Below are 20,975 nucleotides of genomic sequence, written 5' to 3' on the forward strand. Positions count from 1 at the left end.
GTTCAGGGACATGTGCAAACTGTTCGATATTATCATGAAAATAGAATATACTACATGATCAAAATGACTCATTTTATCAAATAACTTGCTGTGGACAATAAACCTATTTTTTAAAGTTGATTTAGTATCATTTAAGCACTTGTTACGCACACTGTAGTTAGCAAAACCAAGTGGAAACCAAAATGGTATAAAATGAAGGAAACATTTTAAGACTGACATTGTACTGTAAGTGTGTAAATGTTTGGCCACTTATTTAAAAAAACTCAGATTTTCATTGCTGCTACATTTACACGATGACTGGGTGATTCTGATGAGGTCACCAAAGTCAGCACACCCCCACCCACGATTGGATTTAGGAGAAAAAAACTTCCAAAAGCAATCCCCATCGATGATTTGTTTCAGTGGAGCAAAAAGTGCCCCAAAAGTACTGTGCCCCCCGCCCCACTTTCCAAGTCCTTCCGCCGCCCCTGTCTCACATTTGACTCTATATGTCTCGCTACCGCACGGTGGCCGACTGGTTTCCTCCCACATCCCAAAAACATGCATTAACTGGAGACTCTAAATTGCCCGTAGGTGTGAATGTGAGCGCGAATGGTTGTTTGTTTGTATGTGCCCTGCGATTGGCTGGCAACCAGTTCAGGGTGTACCCCGCCTCCTGCCCGATGACAGCTGGGATAGGCTCCAGCACGCCCGCGACCCTTGTGAGGAGAAGTGGCTCAGAAAATGGATGGATGGATGTCTCGCTACCAATTAGACACACTTTTAACCATTCAATCTATTGAAAAAAATTTAATGAAAAGGGATTCACAAAGAGATGGGGGAAACAGCAGGACCTTGGTGAAATTGAGTTTAATAGATTGTTAAAAATAAGGCTATGATGTTCATTTAGCAAACACTAACCAGGAGGTGAACTATTATGGCATCCAGAGATTTTTGTTTTCCAGATGAAAATACACACAAATACGACATAGCCGCACACACACACGTATGGACGGACAAATGTGTTTTGCATCCAAACTTACATGCACACTTCCTCACACAAACCCATGGGCGTGCACGCACACACGCGCACACACACGTATGGACGGACAAATGTGTTTTGCATCCAAACTTACATGCACACTTCCTCGCACACACACGCGCACACACACCTATCCTACCCAAAATGGTGGCACTAAAGAGCCAATAACATTGTAGTGATGTTTTAAAAAAACATGCATAGCTTAGTACATTGATGTCAAAAGCATTTGTTACTGTTTGCAAAATGTGATCGTGTGACTTGCTTTAAAAAAAAAAAAAACTAATCTGTTACTGCTTTAAAATTAACAATCATGTAAACTCATAGCACTGCATTATCCACAATAGTCTGTTTTGATAAAAAGTTACATTCGGAAGCAAGGTAGGCTCTGTTACAAAGCAAATAAATACTGGAATGGTAAAAACATAAAATAATGCCATCATTTCGAAGGACGAAGAGCTGACTTGGCCTGACCTTTTCAGACATCAAAACAATTTTTGCAAGCATTTTACAGTCATCATCACATACTTCAAAATTTGAGAGATGGATATGAAACAATGCCCAAAGCAGACATACAACAATAATTCCCCTACAGAGGGAACGCTGCGGCACATTAGTCTCTTTCGTGATGTGTGCATTTCCACTATAAGGTGCCACATTCAAATATTACATTTGGCGAAAATGTCCGATTCAAGTTGATTTGACACAAACAAGCACACCTTTTAGTTATTCAAGACTGTTTCATTAGATTATTAAATTCCTTTTCACGCTCTTCCTTCAGTCATCATTTGGTTATTGGGATGACACCTTGCTACACTTTATTTTGCACGCAGAGCAGTGGCGTGTACTGTTTGTTTGGCCAAGCAAATAATCTATCATCTATCAGAATAAAGTGCCTGTGAAACAGGAACAGCAAGCACCAAGATTGTGGCACTTTTCCTCTTGCCCAAAAGAAAATGTACGCTGGTTAACTAATAAGCCCACTACCCAAACAGCCCACATGTAAATCCATGAGCAAATAAAATAAAAAATAAAACTAAAATGGAGCAATCAAAAAAAAAAAAAAAAAAAAAAAAAGAACATTTAACATCAGAGAGTTGACATTTTGTGCACCACTGCTATGCTTCTAACTTATAATCTAACTTAACTGCGTATTAATGACCTTTATATCTCAGGAGAAGTTTTGTGAGTATATTCCAATTTAGAAGATATATTTCATGGTGTCACCCAGCCGAGATGGTGTGATTTATTGTAGGACAATTTTCACAAAGCAGTACAATTTGGTCCTAACCTACTGTCAAAAGTGGTGCCAAAATCTGTTATATACCAAATTTGGTACGCTTCCACAGGGTACCAATTGCAGCATTAGTTAAAAGGTGGAGTTCAGGGGTTCCCAAACTGTTTGTTTGTTTTTTTCTCTCTGAAGACCCCCCAAGAATCCTTATGTCAATGAAACATACTGTAACTACCTGGTGTACCCTTAGATGCAATGGGAATTATTTAAAATTTAAACATCCATCCATCCATTATCTGAGCCGCTTATCCCCACAAGGGTCGCGGGCGTGCTGGAGCCTATCCCAGCTATCATCGGGCAGGAGGCGGGGTACACCCTGAACTGTTTGCCAGCCAATCGCAGGGCACATATAAACAAACAACCATTCGCACTCACATTCACACCTACGGACAATTTAGAGTCTTCAATCAACCTACCACGCATGTTTTAGGGATGTGGGAGGAAACCGGAGTGCCCGGAGAAAACCCACGCAGCCACGGGGAGAACATGCAAACTCCACACAGGCGGGGCCGGGGATTGAACCCCGGTCCTCAGAACTGTGAGGCAGAAGCTCTAACCAGTCGCTCACCGTGCAGCCACAAAATGTTTACATTTCAATCTAATTATTCTTATTTTCGAGATTAGTCAGTTTGGATTTAACAGGACTTAAAGTAGAGTATTTAAATCTTTATTCATTGTTGGTAGCTAAAGGCTGCGTGCCAAGTGACTGATGACACAATCATATGAGAACTTTAAACCGCCTCAGAGCTAATGTAGCGAGGAGTAATGGGTTTATGATGTTTGTTTTATTGGCATGCAGGTCGTCATTATGCAGGTTTGTACTTTTTACAAACTGATATAATAATTTATTGCAATTTTTTTCATGGACCCCAAGCTACGGCTCACCAAGCACAGTTTGAGAACCCCTGAGCTAAACGCACTACTGTCAGTTGACTGAGTTGTAAAGACACACACACTAACACACACACACACACACACCTGAGCTCTCACACAGAGTTTTGTTGTATACAAATGTCAAAAGTCTTAACATGTACAATATGAAATAATAGGTCAGATCAAACAAGAAGTTCCTTCTCCCTTTCTTTCCATGTCTGCAGGAACGCCTTGCGCGTCCTCCAGCGTGACGTCCACAGTTGACCTCATCAAAACGTCCACCCCTGTCATAGCTGTGTGCAACAGCGTTTCCAACCTGCAGCCCCAACGAAGGGAGTTCTTGGACGTATTGCTTAACTTAGTGAACGTCCATACTGATTTTAGGAATAAACTGTAGAAAAAAATACTGATAAAAAATAATTGTTGTTGTTTGTTTTTGTTTTGTTTGTTTTTTTACAAAGTAGTGAATGACTCAAGAATGCTATCCAATTAAAAAACTTGAAGTTGCGCATGCGGGCTGTGGTGTGGTAGAAGGGCAATGGATGTTGGGACAGTGGCGTTTTCTCAATCAAGAGAGGTCGCCACCTGCCAGACGATGAGGTGACTTCGCTCAGCCTTGGTCGGCGCCGACTGTTGGCCCGACGTCGGCTCGGACGTGCCGTCCAGCTCTCCGCTTTCATCACCTGAGGTGTCAGATGGCCAGTGAGACAAAAAAGTTGGGATCCACGCACATGCAGCGGGGTGGGAGGAAGATTCTTTAAAACAGTGTCTGTCACCCTCCAACCCGCATTTTTCCATGGTCGGTAAGTTGCGACCAATAAAGAACATGTATCGTTTGAAAATAACCTTATTTGTATCATTTTAACACATCATTACACATGGACTGTAGTAGTAGGTAATATTGCATGATTCCTTCTGTGACTGGCTCCAAGTCAGCCCTTTGATCATCCAGAAGCTCCAAAATGATATAGCTGAATAGGCGATATGTTGTGATAATTTTAGTTTCTTGCATTTAAAAACTGTTTACACGAGCGGAAAAGATCTGTTCTCCCCGTCGCCTCTCATTTTGCCACCGCCTCCTCCTCACCACGTAAACGCAGTCATTAATGCAGGCATTTAAAGACGCAAAATCGCCCACTGCATTTCGCCTCAGGTTTGATAAATCACATTGCGTGTGCTGAAGGAAATCAATTTGCATACACTCCTCTCAAATCGCACAAAATGAACTGGGCTCCAATGTTGGCCGTTTCGCAGACACTATCCTGAGTGAGCCCGGTCAGTCGATGAGCTGCTGCTTCTGTTTGCGTGAGCAACCAAGTTTGCCTCCGTTTTAGCTTGCGCAAACCTTTAGTAAATTAGCCCCTAAGTGTCTTATCCTGGCCAATGCCAAGGTGTCTGATCAAGTTTGGTTTCAGGCGGATTAATGCTTTGGAAAGCATTTTTTTGCACTGAGAGTAACAAAACGATCACAGAGACTATTCTCCAAGCGCTACCCTTGACATCAAGCCAAAAAAAAAATCCTACTGAGTTCAATGTTGCATACTATAATTTACAACTGAAAAACACCTGCATGCAGTCCTTATTGTGCTTACCCATTCTGAAGTCAATGTAGCCCTCTCCTCCACTCATCACCAGGTACGTTTTGGGCTCCGACGCGGCTGTGTCTGAGGATTCAGACGGAGGATCATCAGAGCCCGAATCGGCACTTCCAGGAGGTGGCATAGCCTGACCTGTGAAGAATAAAAGACAAATAAGGAAAGCTCAGATGATCATGATGAGAAATGAGGGAGAAGCTCACTGGAGACTTTAGAAGTAGAACTGGATCTCTATTTAAAATCCACGAAGGAAGCAATATCAAAACTTCTGCAATTAAGTCCCGCCATATCACACGTCATCATTCACAACACTGCTCCATGACTGATTTTTGAGCAACTGTGTTTTTACAGTTGGTACAGTATCAGTGCCATGTTGTGCCGCAACATGGTGTGTAGCACTGCAGTCTCCTGAAAGAAATGCAGCATAATTAACAGCAAGAAGAGGACACCCCTTCAGAGTAATACAGTACCAGGTTTTGACGTTTTAATATCCGTTGTTCCCACAGAGAGAATATATGCATGTGAGTGGAGTTGTATGCTCTGTTTGTGATAATGTAGCTGTTGTTGAAGGTTTATAATTACCGTTACTAAGCTAATTTACATTAGCCGGTCTACGGTGTTTCATATTATGTTAGCAATGAGCTAACAGACTTTTGTTAGACCAAATTGTATGATTTAGTTGAACATTTTGGTGGTTAAATACACAATGTCCTATGTCGGTTTTACAGTAAACTACAACTGAACGTGAGAAAAAAAGCAGCTTGAAGCAAGCCAGCTTCTATTTTTGGGAGAACTATGTGAGTGAGAAAGGTGCTAGTTGCTAAGAAATACGTTAGAAAGTGTGTTTCAATAAGTTTAAGTGTGTTTCAATAAGTAAACTGTGTTAAAAGCTGGGGGGTGGTACAACTATATAAAACAATAATATTTTGTAAAGTCTCTCTATGTCACAGATTTTTTGCAATTGTGGATCTGGAATTTAGAGCTGCAACGATGAATCGATTCATCAACAGCGAATCAAATTAATCGACAACTATTTTGATATACCTTTAGAGATGTTCTTTAACTTTTTCAAATTCTCAGAATTTCAGCCTCTTAACACCAAATATTGTTGAATTTCTGATCTTTACGAAAGCAAACTGATTATCTTTGTGTTTAACCAAAATAAGACATTTGCAAACACCTGCTTTTACTTTGTTTGATCAAGATTTTTGCCCATTTTCTTATCAACATGTTTGCCTATCTTCTAACATTACAGACTAAACCAGTAACCGGATAATATGCAGGTTATGTTTTTCTGCATTGTCAGTTAAAAATAATGTCCTGTTTTTAAATAAAGGGATGGAATTTAAAAGATGTTCTTTTTATCGATTTATCCATTCATCTAAAAAAATAATATACAGATTAATCAATTTTTTTAATTATTGATAGTTGCAGCCCTACTGTAATATATTCCCCACAATAAACAGGGGTTCACTGTATTCTGTTTATAAAGGCAAGATTTAATACAGCTTTTGTACTGGATCTCATTGATTGCGCTGACCATGTGTGTCCAGATTGTGCCACTGACAAGTGTCACATGCTGTAATTAAATTTGTCCAGTCTTCTCAGCACTTGAAACTCACCTGGCACAGTAACAAAGAATTTGACAGCATCTCGATGTCCATGGAAACAGAGCTGGGCGTGGGCCATGGAGCAGTACGGCACGAAGCTAGCTGGCAGGGCGCCCTCTGCACCGTCGTCACTATAAACCCGTACAGCACCGCCAGGCCAATTTGGCACCGTTGCTGAAGTATTGTTGGCTGCAGGATTAGAGAATACTTGTTAAACTACGTATTATTGATCTATCTTACCCCAAAAGTGGATGACGGGGAAAATGTGTGACGCACAAAATTCAAGACACCGGAACAAACATGTATCTTTCCTTTGCACAGTGAAATGTTGCTCGTGTTGTTTTTAGACAAACATCCAGAGGATTCTGAATTTGACGGTTGAACGCACAGTGTGTCTGCAAACCCAGTATCCATGGCAACCCAGTCATCTTGTATGCAAGGAGCCTCAGCAGCAACAATTGTTGCATTTAGAGCAGCCCGACACAGGATGTATGCTTAGTGTGTCGTTCACTTTGTTTTAAAGGAGAGAAGTAAATGAGACTGCATCCCATGCGGGGACAGGAGCAAAAAATTATGCAATATGTGTTCAGTTGTTTAATCTACACAATGTGCGTTTCAATGGTAAGAGAATGTGAGTGACATTCTTTACCTTCAGACAGCGGGATGGAAATTATGACGCCATTTCCAGTCCCCACCCAGAGTCGGCTGCAGGACACCACCAAAGCTGTGATTCTCACAAAAGAGAAACCCAGTTTACCAGTGCCTGAAAAGTAAATCGACATTTTACTTATATTATTTCCAATGGGTGGGGGAACTTTGTTGGATTACCAGGGAAGGTGAGCGGTAGTTATACCGAGCATCTTGCTGACATAGGGCTCGATGTCCACGTCCTGGAGGTGCTGGAAGGTGTGCGCATGAAACAATCGAAGTGTGGAATCCAGTCGGATGGACACCCAGATGCCATCTCCAACCCAGGCCAGCTGTCGAACCTGACTCTCCTTGCGTGGGTGCGCGTCGAACGACTTCTACTCAACCGTTGCGAATCCAAATGTGACATTTGCAGTTATTTATGTGACGTGCTTTTTTCCGACAATGAATATGCAGTGTCACGTTACCTCTATCCTCATGGCTTTGGGCTGGATGACATAGATCTTGTTCCTGTAGCCACACCACACCTTGTCGTGGACTATGGTCATGCAGCGGATTGAGTGGTGGGGTCGTCCCAGATCCAAGAGGTGGTAGTTGGTAAGGTCCCACTGCCCATCTGCATGGGACATTCAAAATGCAGGCTAACGATCCACTAGATACGGTCTTAAATAAATGACCATGATCAAAATGGTGACAGATTCAACTCAAAATTTCATATAAAAACAGACTCACCAATGCCTCTGTGAAAAATTGCTAATGTTCCATCCGCCAGTGCTACCAGGACTCTGCCTTTAACATGCCTATATCAAATGAAGACACCTTTTATACGTTTAAAACCCAATACTGTTTTTGTATTACACTTAGAAAACATTTGGTTGTATCCTGTACGTATGTGTGTGCAGCTGTATACTTACACAATGCTGAGGATGGAGTCTTTAAGTTTGATGGCATGAAGACACTTCCTCCATCGCGCCACGGACGAGTGGACATACAGACTGGAGGAAGACAAGAAAGTTCAGATTCTCGTATGGTACAGCAACTAGGGATTCTTTGGCATCAGTTAACATTTAGCACCCTCTACTGGATGTGAGGTTTCTGCTCACCATCCATTCTGAGCTCCCAGCCACATGGTGGGGAGGTCACTGCTGATCCTCTTGACTTCCAGAGCTGAGGGGTCAGAGTCTTCTGGCAAGGACGTCACAGAGCCGCTGGATCACAAAGAGCAGAGAAATCATTAAAACAGTGGAGATAGATTTTGTGTCCAGGATAAGGCAATTTTCTATTCCAATCTCATCTATTTCTAATACTTATAAAAAATACTTTTTACATTTTTTAGTTTTGGGGGGGCAGAAGAAGGTCATTTTGTAAGGAATTGACCATAAGAATTTGAGATAAATGGGACCTGCGTAGAGATAGGATCCTGATTGTGCATGTTTAGGTATGAGGTGCATTTCTAAATGTAAACATTAAAGGATTGCTCTTTTTCCATTTTGACACCATAGTTGCAGAAGCCCTGCTCCAGAATAGATCCGTCACCTTTGTACGTAGGTAGGTGAGGTCTCATCAGGCCTAACCCCCAGTGGGTCAGTGAAAACATGCTCTGTGTAGATTCCAGGCTGATTTTGCTCAGGTCCATGGTCCTCCTCTCCTTCTTCGCTCCCGCCAGCATTTGCCTCTGTCGCCTCTGTCGCCTCTTCAGCAGTGGGAACTTCCGCTTGGCTTGTCTGCCTGGACAGCTCAGCTGTGGACACTGAGTATATTATTATTTGTACATTTGGAATAATGTCACACGACCCCTTATATGCAGTTATGACCCTAAATACTGTAATTGCAAAGTACCAGAGCCAGGGACGGCGCTGTGTTCCGCTGGCTGGTCGAGGCCACCTATGCTGGCTGTCTGGGGGATGGCGGTGGTCCCCTCAGCTGCCAGGGTACCGTCGCTGCCTGTTGAGCCCACACTGGCCACGCTGCCGGCCAGTGAGACCACGTCACCCTGGTTTGCATCCATGTCTTGAGGTACTTCCTCACCGGCTGGATAATCGGACTCTGACACACCTGAAAATTAATGTTGACAATGTGACTTATTTATATAAAAAAAAACAGCTTGGCTATAGACAAGTACGGTGGTGCCTTGAAATACAAGTGCATTTATTTAACACTTTAACTACACCATCATGGTGCCCGAAGCTCTTTACAGATGCTCACCCATTCACGCACGCATTCATACACCAATGGACGGCTGCTGCCATGAAAGGCATATTGTTTTAAATACACAAGGTGTGATTCTCTTTGTTTTATGTTTAGTTTTACAGGAAATTTCAACTGGGAGTGGCAAAAAAAAAAACAGCTTGAAGGCACTTTTTTGAAGAATTGTTCACTAATTTTATCTACCCAAGTGCTACTTGTTGTGAAGGGTGTTGAATCACTGCCACCATACAGCGCTCATATCAAGTCTAAGCTCGCAAATCAAACCAAGAAAAAAAAAAAAACATCTGTCGCATGACAGCTCATATCTCTAAAAACTTGTAAGTCAAGTCACCCGTATAGCAGGTAATCCACTAGGCATACCCACTTGTTTATGATATATTATTCATATATACTGTAAAGGTTGTTCAACAGAGCAATCAAGTTGTAATCATAAAGGTATTAAGTGTCTAATGTTTTTCAAAAACTTTGTCGTCATCACCAGTACTGAACTACTATTACTTTGTACGAGGAAGAAAAATCCATATCAGTTTCGCCCACAATAAAAAAACAGAAATAAACACTAAGAAACTAAGATCTACCTGGCACACTGGCAATGCAAACGACGTGGGTGTTGCAGGCATAGAAGCTGTCAACAAGGTCAGACGGTTGAGCAGCATCCACCACTAAGACCTTGGTGGAGGAGTGGGTGCTGGTGCACACCCACACCCGACTAGACAATTCATCCTGAAGGATCAACTCGTCAACTTTCTCTTGATCCTGACAGGGTAGAGAAAAAAATTATTATAGGAATTTATTGGACCTACCGGGAGGGAAACACAAACACTGTTGAAAGCAACTAATCTTTAAATCCTCACTCTGACCTTGTTTTCTTGTTCCAAATGGTCCAGGCTACTCTGAGATCCCTTCATCTGCTTTGCAAGCTCAGAGGGGTGTGACGTCCTCCCCCCAAAGAGGTTGACGCCAGCAGCACACCAAAGCTGGGGGGGGGGGGGGATGTGCTCATACATCAGCACAGTTTTACATATTTTAGTTTGGGTGTTCTGATATATTCACCTTCAAAGAAGCATCTTTCTGTTCCAAAGGTCTCAAATACACGGGCACAGGCAGGTTGATTTTGTTCTCCGTTTGTCCACCATTTGGCCCCTGTCACAGTGTAACATAAAAGTTGAAGGACACATACAGTTAAATTAAATAAACAGCACCTTCCCAACACAATCACATGAAACATTACCAACAGCACAGATTTGCAATTAGACAACACCTTCTTATTGAGTTCCCTTTCATCCCTGTTGACATCCTACCTTGAACTTGCTTGGCAGACTCCAGCCATGTGCAGTGACTCGACCATCTTCTTTCTGCATGTGAGCTTTCACCTGTCTGTACTGGGCTCGCTTCTGCTCTTTGCGTGACGGTGAACTGCACTGGTCTTTTCTATATTATTGGGAAAGGGCTCAGATGTATTTCAGTATTCATGGGAGTGGGAGAAACCTTAAGAAGCTACACTTCTACAAAACTGTACAGCTCAGTCCAGCATGCCACATCACATGACAGCGTTGTAAAAATAAAGAAACTTCTTATTTTAGTATCCTTCACAACTGAAAGAGCAAAAACTGTGTGAAATGAAAAGTATTGTTTTGTGGGAAAACGGGCCAAAATAATTGTCACAAAAATGGCCAGAGTGCATTACTTACTCTTCGTTGAGAAAGTCGAATGTTTTGGACTTCTCTGTGGGGAACTGGGAGAATGTGCTGCTTCGCTTCACCATGCTGCCTGGAGTGTTGTATTTTACGTGGGACTGGGGCTCCATCTTCTTTATGGCAGGGGTACTGGAGGAGGAGCTAAAAAGTCTGCTGAAGCTGCAGTCAGGGAAGTCACACAGCCAAGAGGGAAATGGAGCCACCAAGAGTGAAGAGTGCAGGATAGAGCAACAGGGTGTCACCCAACAACCAAACAACCACCAGTGATCATTGTCAATGTACTACAGCAAAGCATCCTGTGAGTCTGAGACAACCAGTGATAAACAATAACAAATGTGAACTTAGATTTTGTTGTTACTGAAACCAAGTACATAATTGATCATTTCAGAGACCTATTTTAAAATACGTCAAGTATATATAATATATTATTATTACACTAACATTTTTAACTCTCTGCCATAATTTCTTCAATCCGTATTAAAACAAAAGCCAAATTATTCAGGACACTGAGCAGGCATGACGTTGGCTCATGCGGCCAAACTGTATATATACTAGACTTTACGCCGATCTGATCGGTGTTATCGGTATCGGTCGATAATTAGCATTTTATGCTGATCGGCTAATCGGCTTTCATGTCATAAGTCGCCGATCCGATCAATGACGTCATCGATCGGCTCCGCGTCTTCGTTGTGTATGAATTCAAAAGCTAGTTTATTTTTAGCCTTGTCACGTGTCTTGTTGCGCAATACTGTAACTATCTGACGGCCTATAAAGTTTTTTCAATCTTGTGGTTGAAAAAACACGTCGTCGGTGTGGGACTATTTTGCGGTGTCTCAGACAAACAACACGTAAATTACTTGCAGTCTGGTCACAACTCAAGCACGTCGTGGGGAACATCATCTAAATGCTTCAACACAACAAATTTGATTGGGCACATGAAGAATGTACACGAGGAGCATGCCGCGTTCAAGCAATGCAGCGTGGTGGGGGGGGGGAGTGTCAGACGGACTCAAACTCTGGACAACACCCGTCCACATAGCTGGGACAGTGAGAAATTTTGAGTAAGCACATCATTATTAAGCACAGTATTTATTAAAGTTTAATTGCAATAAAGTAATTTAATTGCAGTAAGTTTGCACCCATTATTTCTGTCAGGTAATGTTGATTTGACCTAAACTTATGTCAGTGGCCAATCCTTGAATGCCCCCTAGAGGTCATTGGTGTTTTAACTTTTGTCTAAAATGCTTGAGAATAATTTGAGCTGGGACGGCGGGCTCCAGCACGCCCGCAACCCTTGTGAGGATAAGCTGTACAGAAAATGGATGGATGGATGGATGGATACAGTATACAGTACACAAGTATATAAATGAACAAGTCATGTAAATAGACACATCTTATGATCGGATCGGTTATCGTTTTTTTTTTATACTTGTTCAGGGATCGGCCCCAAAAATCCTGATCGTGTAAAGCCTAATATATACATATTGTAGCATCATCAATAATTCATGTCAATTAACACTGTGCTGCCCAATAACTCATTTTTAATTGCCCTGGCCTCTTTTATGAGAAAAAAAACAACTCTGCAATTAAAAAAAAAAAAAAAAAGAATTTTTTTATAATTCATACATGAATACCACCTACCCATTAATTTTCCCGTACCGCTTATCCTCACTAGGGTCGTGGGCGTGCTGGAGCCTATCTCTGCTGACTCTGGGCGAGAGGCCGGGTACACTCTGAACTGGTCGCCAGCCAATCACATAAACAAACAGCCATTCACACTCACAGTCACACCTCCAGGCAGTTTAGAGTTTTCAATTAACCTACCATGCATTTTTGGGGAGATGTGGAAGGAAACCAGAGTAACTTGAGAAAAACCCACACAGGCACGGGGAGAACGTGCAAACTCCACAGAGGGGGAGGCCGGATTTGAACCCGGGTCCTCAGAACTGTGAGGCAGATGTGCTCACCAGTCGGATACCGTGCCACACATAAATACCAGGATAAATCAATTTGCAGCAGAAGAAGACTATCTAATATTGTAGCACAACATACTGTAGCTCACTCAAATCATTTCCCATTCATGGAGTGTTTAAAGTTCTCTCCTTTGAGTAAACAGAGTAGGAAAAACACCAAAATGGAAAATAGCAGGCAGGAGATAGGACAAACCAGGGGATAAGAAATGCAATGTGAGCAGTTTCTCATGGCAAACTGATGGAGTTGCATAACGAGACAATATTGTGGATGATGACGCATCAAAGTTAGTAACAAGGGGGCAGTTCTGTTTCAAAAGGTAGGCAGGGGACACTTTAGGTTTGACTGGGAGATTATGTACCGAACCACTTTTACCTAATGCTGCCAATTCAAAAGCATATCCCGAAAAAGATAGGAGAAAAATGTAGTCCAGTAATTGCACAGAAAAAGGCTTAAAAAAATGGAATTGCTGTGTAAAGTAAATAAAGTAAATTGTAAAAGGACTCACAACTGCCAGATGCTGGATTTCTTCTTCTCTGTAAGAGCAGGATTTTCCCTAGAGGCCCTGAAGAGGACAAAACATTATCATCTTTGAGTATGAGCATGTAAAAAGAGGAGAACCATCTTCAATAGTTCATTATGTAATCGTCAAACTCCTTTGTTTTGTCCTTACACCACTCGTCTCCCTACCGGATCATCTCTGTCCACCGCACAGCTTCCTGTAGCTCCATCAGTCTCTCTTTGTACTGGTTCCTTTCCATCAACACTCGGGCCATTTCCACCCTGGTGAAGCGTTTCCTCTGGGCTGTAGGTACGTCGCTCTGTGGCAGCAATTACAACCACATACGAGCGTTTAGAGATGCTTTAATGTCTTAACTCTAAGCTTTATCTTCACAACGGCCCAACAAAAGTGTCGACACAAACACATCACTCACATCTTCCTCTTCTTTTGTTTTCTGTAGCACCTCCTCCATCTCGAGTCGCACTCTGTAAATCATCATTAAAATTTGAGAAGGATGAACTATATGAACAGCAAATGTAACTGGTTAGGTTGTAGTCAAAAAGTCTGCCAATCATAAATGCCGCTTACGGGGGCTTACTTTTTGAGTTCCTCCTCCAACTCTCGGTTTTTGTCCTCCATCTTTGTCTTGGCCTGCTGCACGGCCTCCAGCTCGCCCTGAAGCATCTCCTTCTCACACGTCAGCTCATCCACTTTCAATATCAAGTCTTTATTCACCACGTTCAGGGCATTCCTGCAGCAGACAGTTATAGTCGACAAATGGTTTTAGCAGAGCACAGGACTGAATCAGTAATTGGGCATCAAACAGAACAAGACACATGGTCTCAGCAAACAACTGTACAACATATTATAATGTTTTAATTAAGAACTTACTTTCTCTCAAGCAGTTGGGAGTTCTCCTGGATGAGATTTTCCACCTCCCGGCCCATACCTGACAAAAAGAACGGGGCACGTTGGAATTGTATTTCTTTTACACAATTTCACAGCAAGCTCAGTTACTATTCTAGCACTACATATTCAAAGAAAACACATTAAGACTAAATCTATGAATAGTCAAATAATTGCCATTTGTCATTATAAGCTGTCACAAAACTAGAAGCAGCAAACACACAAGCTCGCACACACAGCACGCATCACATGACTGGCAGGTAACGGATGGATAGAGCAGGTGAGGTCTTACCAATCAAACTAAGGTCTGAGAAAACCATGCAATCCCAGCCAGGCGGAAAGAATAAGGAGAGAGGAAAAAAAAGAAATGCAGATATTGTGTGAGACACTGGAATGATTGAAATGATGACGTTTAGCTGCTGACTGCACAAGCAAATATAAATATATGCTGCTGGGTCTGTATATGGCTACTTTACATTTGGATCAGTACAGCAATCAGAGGGAAGGAACAAAAATTAAAAGATTTTGAAGCTGTAAAAAGAAAAGTTAGACCATCTTTTTATGATTCATCACTATATACACTTCCATGCATCGAACTAAACGTCAGATTGGCTTGAATAAGTCAATCAAAATTTGACAGCCGAGAAGCGCTAAACCTAAGACAGCTGCTGTATGAAATACATACATAATAATGAGTACAACACTGTGAGCTGCTGCTGTGGTGCATATGCAGAAGGTGAGGTTTGAGGACAGAACAAATACAATGGTTGGCTAGGGAAAGGTTTCGAGGTTATACACACCCGAGTACTCCACTGGGATTATGGACAAAAGCAGGGGGATGAGACATGGAGGAAAAAGAGAGGTGACGTTAACACAGGGAGACGGCTAACTGTGCTACTAACTGCTGGACCAATGCCAGCGGTGAAAAAAACTGCAGCAAACAGCAGGTGTTGCTGTGAATTTCAAACTAATTGTACAATTACGATATTAGCTCAGCTAATTCAGTCATGTTATAATGTGGAAATATTGGAGGTTTTTCTAGTAAGTAAACTTGTACAATCTATTAACAATATTACAAAGTCTGCCTTTAAAAATATAATAGTACGTTTTGAAAGGTACCTAACAATGTTTATAAATAATGCAGCGGTATAAATTCATGGCATCATAGATGGATGTGTTTTTTGGCTATTATTTTTAAGATTGATACTACAAGCACAATGACACACATAAGTGAACACTTGGCCTTTATTTTTGTAAATTTTTGACACAGCTTTATTATATTCAGTTTGATTGTACCTACTGAAGTACCTGGTGAGAGAACACAGCTGCAATATTCAAATGAATATTAATAAAATGTTCTACTGTCCCATCCCATTACAACTTTTTATATATGTGTGTGCGTGTGTGTGTGTATAACATTTTATGTAAATGTGTATATAACATTCAGCTTCCATGATTTAAAAAAAAAAAAAAGGTCTGCAAGAGCAAGAGACGACAAACATTAGTGTAGATGCTCAAATTCTTTATGTAAAAATGAATATTTCATATAATTAATTTACCGTAATTTCCACGCAATTACACTTAAGCACAGTCTGACAAGTTTACAGCAACACAATGTCAAAGCTTCCTACCAATCAGCATCAAGTTGTAACTCACCCAGCAGGTCGGCACCTTCATCCACATCCCCGATGAGCCCTGTGCCTGCAGATGACAGCTCTTCAAACAGAGAGTCTGTGTTGCGGTCAAACGCCATATTCTCAATCCCTTTGGTCGGAGTACTAGGAACATTATCAAAGAAGGAAGATAATTTTTGCTGCCCGGTGAAAATGTTTTTCAGTGAATCTGAATTGGATGTTGTTTGTAGTACCTGCATCCCTTGTAGCCAGTCAGATCCATGTCCAGCTCAGGTGTGGACTCAATTATGTCCTGCACGTCTGAGCTGTCTTCATTATCAGGTAAACCTAAACGAGCCACAATTCATAAAAAGATAAACCTACATTGGTAACTGTGTAAAAATTTAAAAGAACAATTTTGTCAAAAAGAAAAGGTATTTTACCAACTGATACAGATCTGGTCCCTGGTGCAGCTTGCACCTCTGTGCTCTTACTGTTCCCCTCTTCCCTCCCAACTTCCGAGGCAGTAGTGGACATCGGAGTGGCCGACTTAGAGCCAGTGAAGTCCGACATCTCATCCTGTAAAGGCGGGAATTTTATTAACGCCAAATTAAGAAGATATCGCCAAATTGCACGGTCAAGATGACCCACAAGCATCTCAGATGTACCAGTTCCTAAAACAGGACGCTCTAATAGACAGAAACTATTAACGCACAAGACACTACAGTGGAAAAGAAAAGACAATGTTATAACAGTGCATAACATGCAGCACAGGACACAAACACAATTTTTTTTATCTTGTTATTTGGTGGAGCAGCAATTATGTCAAAATAACATTTGTGGAAGGATATGGGATGGGTCTCAGAAAAACTCAAACTTTAATGTTATGGTATGTAGCTAGAGGATCCACATCAGGACTGTTTAACGCTGGTGAAAATCTGCTTGCTACTGAGTACCATTCTGGTTTTGAAAACAACTTGGGAAGGCTATTTGCAACTGGTTGAACTTGACTGCTGATAATGACATTGACTGATGAGGGAACAAGCCTAATAAAATGTTTAAATGTGAGAAATGATTTGAAAATGATTTGTCTGTTTGTTAAGAGGAAGACCAATGGAACCACATTAAGGTAGGTTTACATTATGCACCCGGCGGCCACAGCAATCATATTTCACGGCCTCTTGGACAAAACGAGATAGATAAGACACCGCATGGGCCAGGATGAGCAAACATGAGGGTCCGCGACTGCCGTGGATGGCGGCCCAGGTTTTTAAACTGTCCAAAAACAATTGCCACGGCAGTCACGGTGCGGTGCTTGTCGGCCGTAGTAAAACGAGGCGAACACCAAAGAAGGTGACAGTGCGAAATAGGCTGCAACAAAACTTGGGAGGTGGTCCGAAATGGGACGGGAAGCATATGGCATCTCGGGGGGCCTTTCCAGTTGTGTCATCTTCAACCACATTTGTCCCATTTTGCCACAGTTCTCACCAAGGTTGGGTGTCTGGTAGCCGTCACGTTTATCATTGCGCATCCCGGCGTGAGACGGTTTATAGGCCCAACGCGATACGGCCCGTTGCATTTTACTACAGTCTGACACGGCGCACGCGATCTGGGCATCTACAGTTCATCTCTGGAAAGTCTAGAAGATGAAAAATTTGAGGGACACTATCAGAACGGGAAGCTACTGGCATTCGCGGTAGACTAGATCTGTTCTAGGCCTCCAAGACTCAGCAGCCACTTCGCCCGACGGCCCATCACTCATACCATGATAGACCGTGTGAAAACTTAGCAAGAGTTGAATACGGAGGAAAATAATTGCCCAAATCCCAGGCCGCACTACATTTCTTGCGCTGCCGAGGCCACCGGGAACATAATGTAAACCAAGCATTAGACAACACCACAAAGGACTTAAAATCACAATGTTTTTAAAGAGGAAAGGTTCAGTCATATGAAAGACGTAAGAGATGTTTTACAGGATCACAAGTGTAAAACGGCTTCCAGCGGGAGTACTTAAATTGCAACATAAGCCAGAGTAAAGCCTACTGTTGATTATGTAAACTTCGGTTATTGAGGTCAATAGAGCAGAAAAAAAACATTCACTTTTTACACTACTTAAAAGACAAAACACAACCAAGGTATACTCAGTTTAGCACACAGCACAAACAAAGACACACAAGATCCACAACAGCATATATCCACCACTAAAATGAGTATAATAGGAGTAGTTATATACCACTAATATTATACACAACCTTCAACAAATAAATTAAGCTTTTCTATTTTCAAATGAGTGATGTCATTACTGACTAACTTGCAAAAACAAAGCAAAATACAAAAAGGCAAAAATAACTGCAGTAAATGAACATGCAACTTTAATTGGAATGAAGAAATAAATCGCACCCAGATGCAACCACATTGTTCTCGACTTTGACAGATAAACAATTTGCATATTTCCAATGCCAAATTTCCCAGCCAAACGCACAACGTGTTTGCATGGGGCACAATCGAGAACATTTGAGCCGTGAAGCGATGCTGCCTAAAAGCACAAAGAGTGAACATCTACGATTAGCCAACACGCACACACACAAAGTGGCGCCCGCAGAAGATGCGGGGCGTGTCTCCGCTACCCACCACCCGACATTCATTCAACTACCTTGCAGTCGTCAGCCAGTGAACTCCCCCAAGTAGAGTCTCGCGCACTCTTACCCCCCCTTTCCTTTGGGGGGCTGGCAAAGTCCTGCTGCTTGGGGGGAGAGTAAGGTTGAAGCTCATTGTGTGCGTTCAGCAGAAATGCAAACAGCCCAAAGCAAGTTTGCATGTCTGTCAAGTGAACGAGCGCGTTTTTGCTGCAAGTACAAGGCAGAATAGGCATACAGTGGCGCCTTGACTTGTGACTTTAATTTGTTGCGTGACCATGCTCATAACTCAAATCGCTTGTTTCGCAAATCAACTTTTCCCATTGAAATGAATGGAAATGTTATCAATCTGCTCCAGACCCATCAAAAAAGCACCACCATTTTTTGTTTTATTTTTAAGACAGAAAAAGATCACTTCATTTTAAAATATACATAAAAACATAATAATAGATAATGTAAAGAAATAAACTGTTTTTATGGAAGGAAATTAAGCTGAAAGTCAAACACACAAGTTGGTACATTTGTATGTTGTGCCTTTAAATGGGGTGGCTTCAGGACACTGGGAGAACAAAAGGGAGACAAGTAAATCAAGGGACTGTTTCCATACCATTGGTACAAATGTCACATTTGTCACACTCAAAAAATTATATTCCTAAAATTGCACTTTTATTCAATTTTGTCACTTAAAAATGGTGTATTTGAAATTTTAAAAAAAACATGACTATCAAATATTTTTGGCATTAAAATGTGATTGAGTTTAAATAATTACAAAGCCTACTAATTTTTTACAAATTTTAATTCAAACAAAAGGTCATTTCTGACAAATGTCTATATTTTTAGTTTCACATTAAATTGTGTAAGTTTCCTTTGTCCCATGTATGAGGCAAATATGACTAAACAGGTTTTAAATGAACGAAGAGGTCTTTATGTCAGCCATATTGTTATCGTTAATAAGATCTCAATTGTCCAGCAGCATAATCTCTTTCTTTCATAACAACTTAATATATCCTTTTTGAAGTATCAGAACTTGTCTGCATATCAAAGCTCACTGGGGTTCAAAAGGCCAAGGCGCACCAAGGAGTGTACTGCTGCGCTGATTACATAAGGGACTATTATATTCCGGCGAGTATGCCTCTCCATCAGTGGTTGGCTGCCAGCCATACAGAGGCATAACTCCCATCATGCACTGCAACAGAGCGGATGTCCCAGTTGTAATGAAAATGCAGAAGAGGGATGAAATAACCTTGCCCCAACCCTGGCTCCTAACAGTTCATTTAGGGCATCTCCCACACTGAAAATGGCATTTGCGCATCACTGTGCTTTATTCACTCATGAGACTGCTTTGCATATTCATGGGCGCTTTCAAAAAGGATGTCTGAAAATAGAGAGGTCTTTGTCAGGAGCCTACTAAAACACATGAGCATGCGCATGTCTTATCAAAGGCTCTCTATTTTTTAGGTGACCCAAAGCCAAACCTCTACAAGAAGAGGAATAGCCGGAATGTGTCGTACGCACAGCCGTGCGGGTATGGAATCAATTGACTTCAATATAAGGTTTGTTCTCGGAGTACAAATGGCTGCGGAAATGTGTGCATGTCATCCATGGCACCCACCTGGAGGCTGTTGGTGGACCGAGTTTGTGAGTTTGCATCGGTGAACCTCCAGGCCTCTGCGCTTGGTGTCACTGCACGGGTCTGGGAATCCGGAATTAGCAGAGACCCACCGCCGGATGTTGGAAAGATACCCAAAGAAAGAGGACGCTCTTTCCTGCAGAGGAGTGGAGGAGAAGAGGGGCTTTCCTTATCAGGCCAAGTGGCAGGATGTTTGATATAAACACATTCTGATTAAAAAAAATAGATAAAACTGAACTGTGAGTGAACATAAAAACGCTTACTTACCGGACTCGGCCGATACCGCTCGGCTCCGACGTCTCACCACTCTGCTGCATTTTGATCCGCTCAACATGCTCCATATAATTATGGATCATCTGAAAGGGTAAGAGCAAACGACACAGAAACCAAGTTAGGAATGCCATTGAAAGATGTTTTTTTTTCGATTTTTCCCCATCCTCCTTCCTTTCCCACTTACTGTACCTCTGTGTGCCTCTGATGGAGGGAGTTGTATTCCTTCTTGAGGTCCACCTCTCGCTCTTCTAACCTTCCGACTACAAAAAGGACATAAACCTTGTTAGCCTACTTGGATCATGGATGACAGTGCATCCGTAAAGTATTGACATCATTTAAATTTTTCCACATTTTGTTATGGTACAACCTTATTCCAAAATTCAATACAAAACACAAACTTCTGACGATGGTAACATGAATATCCAACCAGATGGCGCTTGACCACTACTACAAAGAGGAATGAGCGAAACTGATGAATATAGGTGTGCCAAGCTTGTAGCA

At 41.8% G+C, this 20,975-nt stretch overlaps 1 protein-coding gene and 1 long non-coding RNA gene across 12 annotated transcripts in view; one reads left to right on the forward strand and one right to left on the reverse strand.

Moving 5' to 3' along the window:
• LOC133465636 (uncharacterized) overlaps positions 1–3,538 on the forward strand; it is a 53,915-nt gene extending 50,377 nt beyond the window's left edge. For all 5 annotated transcript variants that reach the window (XR_009784699.1, XR_009784697.1, XR_009784696.1 and 2 more), the window contains one exon: positions 3,410–3,538. This is a non-coding gene — a long non-coding RNA (uncharacterized LOC133465636). The remainder of the gene's footprint in view (positions 1–3,409) is intronic.
• spag9a (sperm associated antigen 9a) overlaps positions 775–20,975 on the reverse strand; it is a 29,199-nt gene continuing 8,998 nt past the window's right edge. The window contains exons 3-31 of one of the 7 annotated variants that reach the window (XM_061748634.1): positions 20,664–20,734; positions 20,469–20,557; positions 20,184–20,337; positions 18,589–18,678; positions 16,379–16,514; positions 16,190–16,283; positions 15,979–16,100; positions 14,615–14,629; positions 14,308–14,365; positions 14,015–14,167; positions 13,850–13,901; positions 13,605–13,735; positions 13,423–13,479; positions 10,938–11,102; positions 10,548–10,677; positions 10,300–10,389; positions 10,107–10,223; positions 9,825–10,002; positions 8,878–9,093; positions 8,575–8,788; positions 8,142–8,246; positions 7,953–8,033; positions 7,771–7,838; positions 7,506–7,654; positions 7,244–7,415; positions 7,040–7,153; positions 6,403–6,579; positions 4,778–4,915; positions 775–3,868 (exon numbers count right to left, since the gene is read on the reverse strand). In XM_061748634.1, the coding sequence (XP_061604618.1) occupies positions 3,750–3,868; positions 4,778–4,915; positions 6,403–6,579; positions 7,040–7,153; positions 7,244–7,415; positions 7,506–7,654; positions 7,771–7,838; positions 7,953–8,033; positions 8,142–8,246; positions 8,575–8,788; positions 8,878–9,093; positions 9,825–10,002; positions 10,107–10,223; positions 10,300–10,389; positions 10,548–10,677; positions 10,938–11,102; positions 13,423–13,479; positions 13,605–13,735; positions 13,850–13,901; positions 14,015–14,167; positions 14,308–14,365; positions 14,615–14,629; positions 15,979–16,100; positions 16,190–16,283; positions 16,379–16,514; positions 18,589–18,678; positions 20,184–20,337; positions 20,469–20,557; positions 20,664–20,734 (3,455 nt within the window). In that variant the 3' untranslated portion in view covers positions 775–3,749. Of the gene's footprint in view, positions 3,869–4,777; positions 4,916–6,402; positions 6,580–7,039; positions 7,154–7,243; positions 7,416–7,505; positions 7,655–7,770; positions 7,839–7,952; positions 8,034–8,141; positions 8,247–8,574; positions 8,789–8,877; positions 9,094–9,824; positions 10,003–10,106; positions 10,224–10,299; positions 10,390–10,547; positions 10,678–10,937; positions 11,103–12,584; positions 12,735–13,422; positions 13,480–13,604; positions 13,736–13,849; positions 13,902–14,014; positions 14,168–14,307; positions 14,366–14,614; positions 14,630–15,122; positions 15,135–15,978; positions 16,101–16,189; positions 16,284–16,378; positions 16,515–18,588; positions 18,679–20,183; positions 20,338–20,468; positions 20,558–20,663; positions 20,735–20,975 lie in introns of all 7 variants that reach the window. The other 6 variants (XM_061748635.1, XM_061748637.1, XM_061748636.1 and 3 more) reach the window with 6 other exon arrangements.

The sequence above is a fragment of the Phyllopteryx taeniolatus genome, chromosome 16, assembly GCF_024500385.1.
Source record: "Phyllopteryx taeniolatus isolate TA_2022b chromosome 16, UOR_Ptae_1.2, whole genome shotgun sequence".
In the NCBI taxonomy this organism is placed as follows: domain Eukaryota; kingdom Metazoa; phylum Chordata; class Actinopteri; order Syngnathiformes; family Syngnathidae; genus Phyllopteryx; species Phyllopteryx taeniolatus.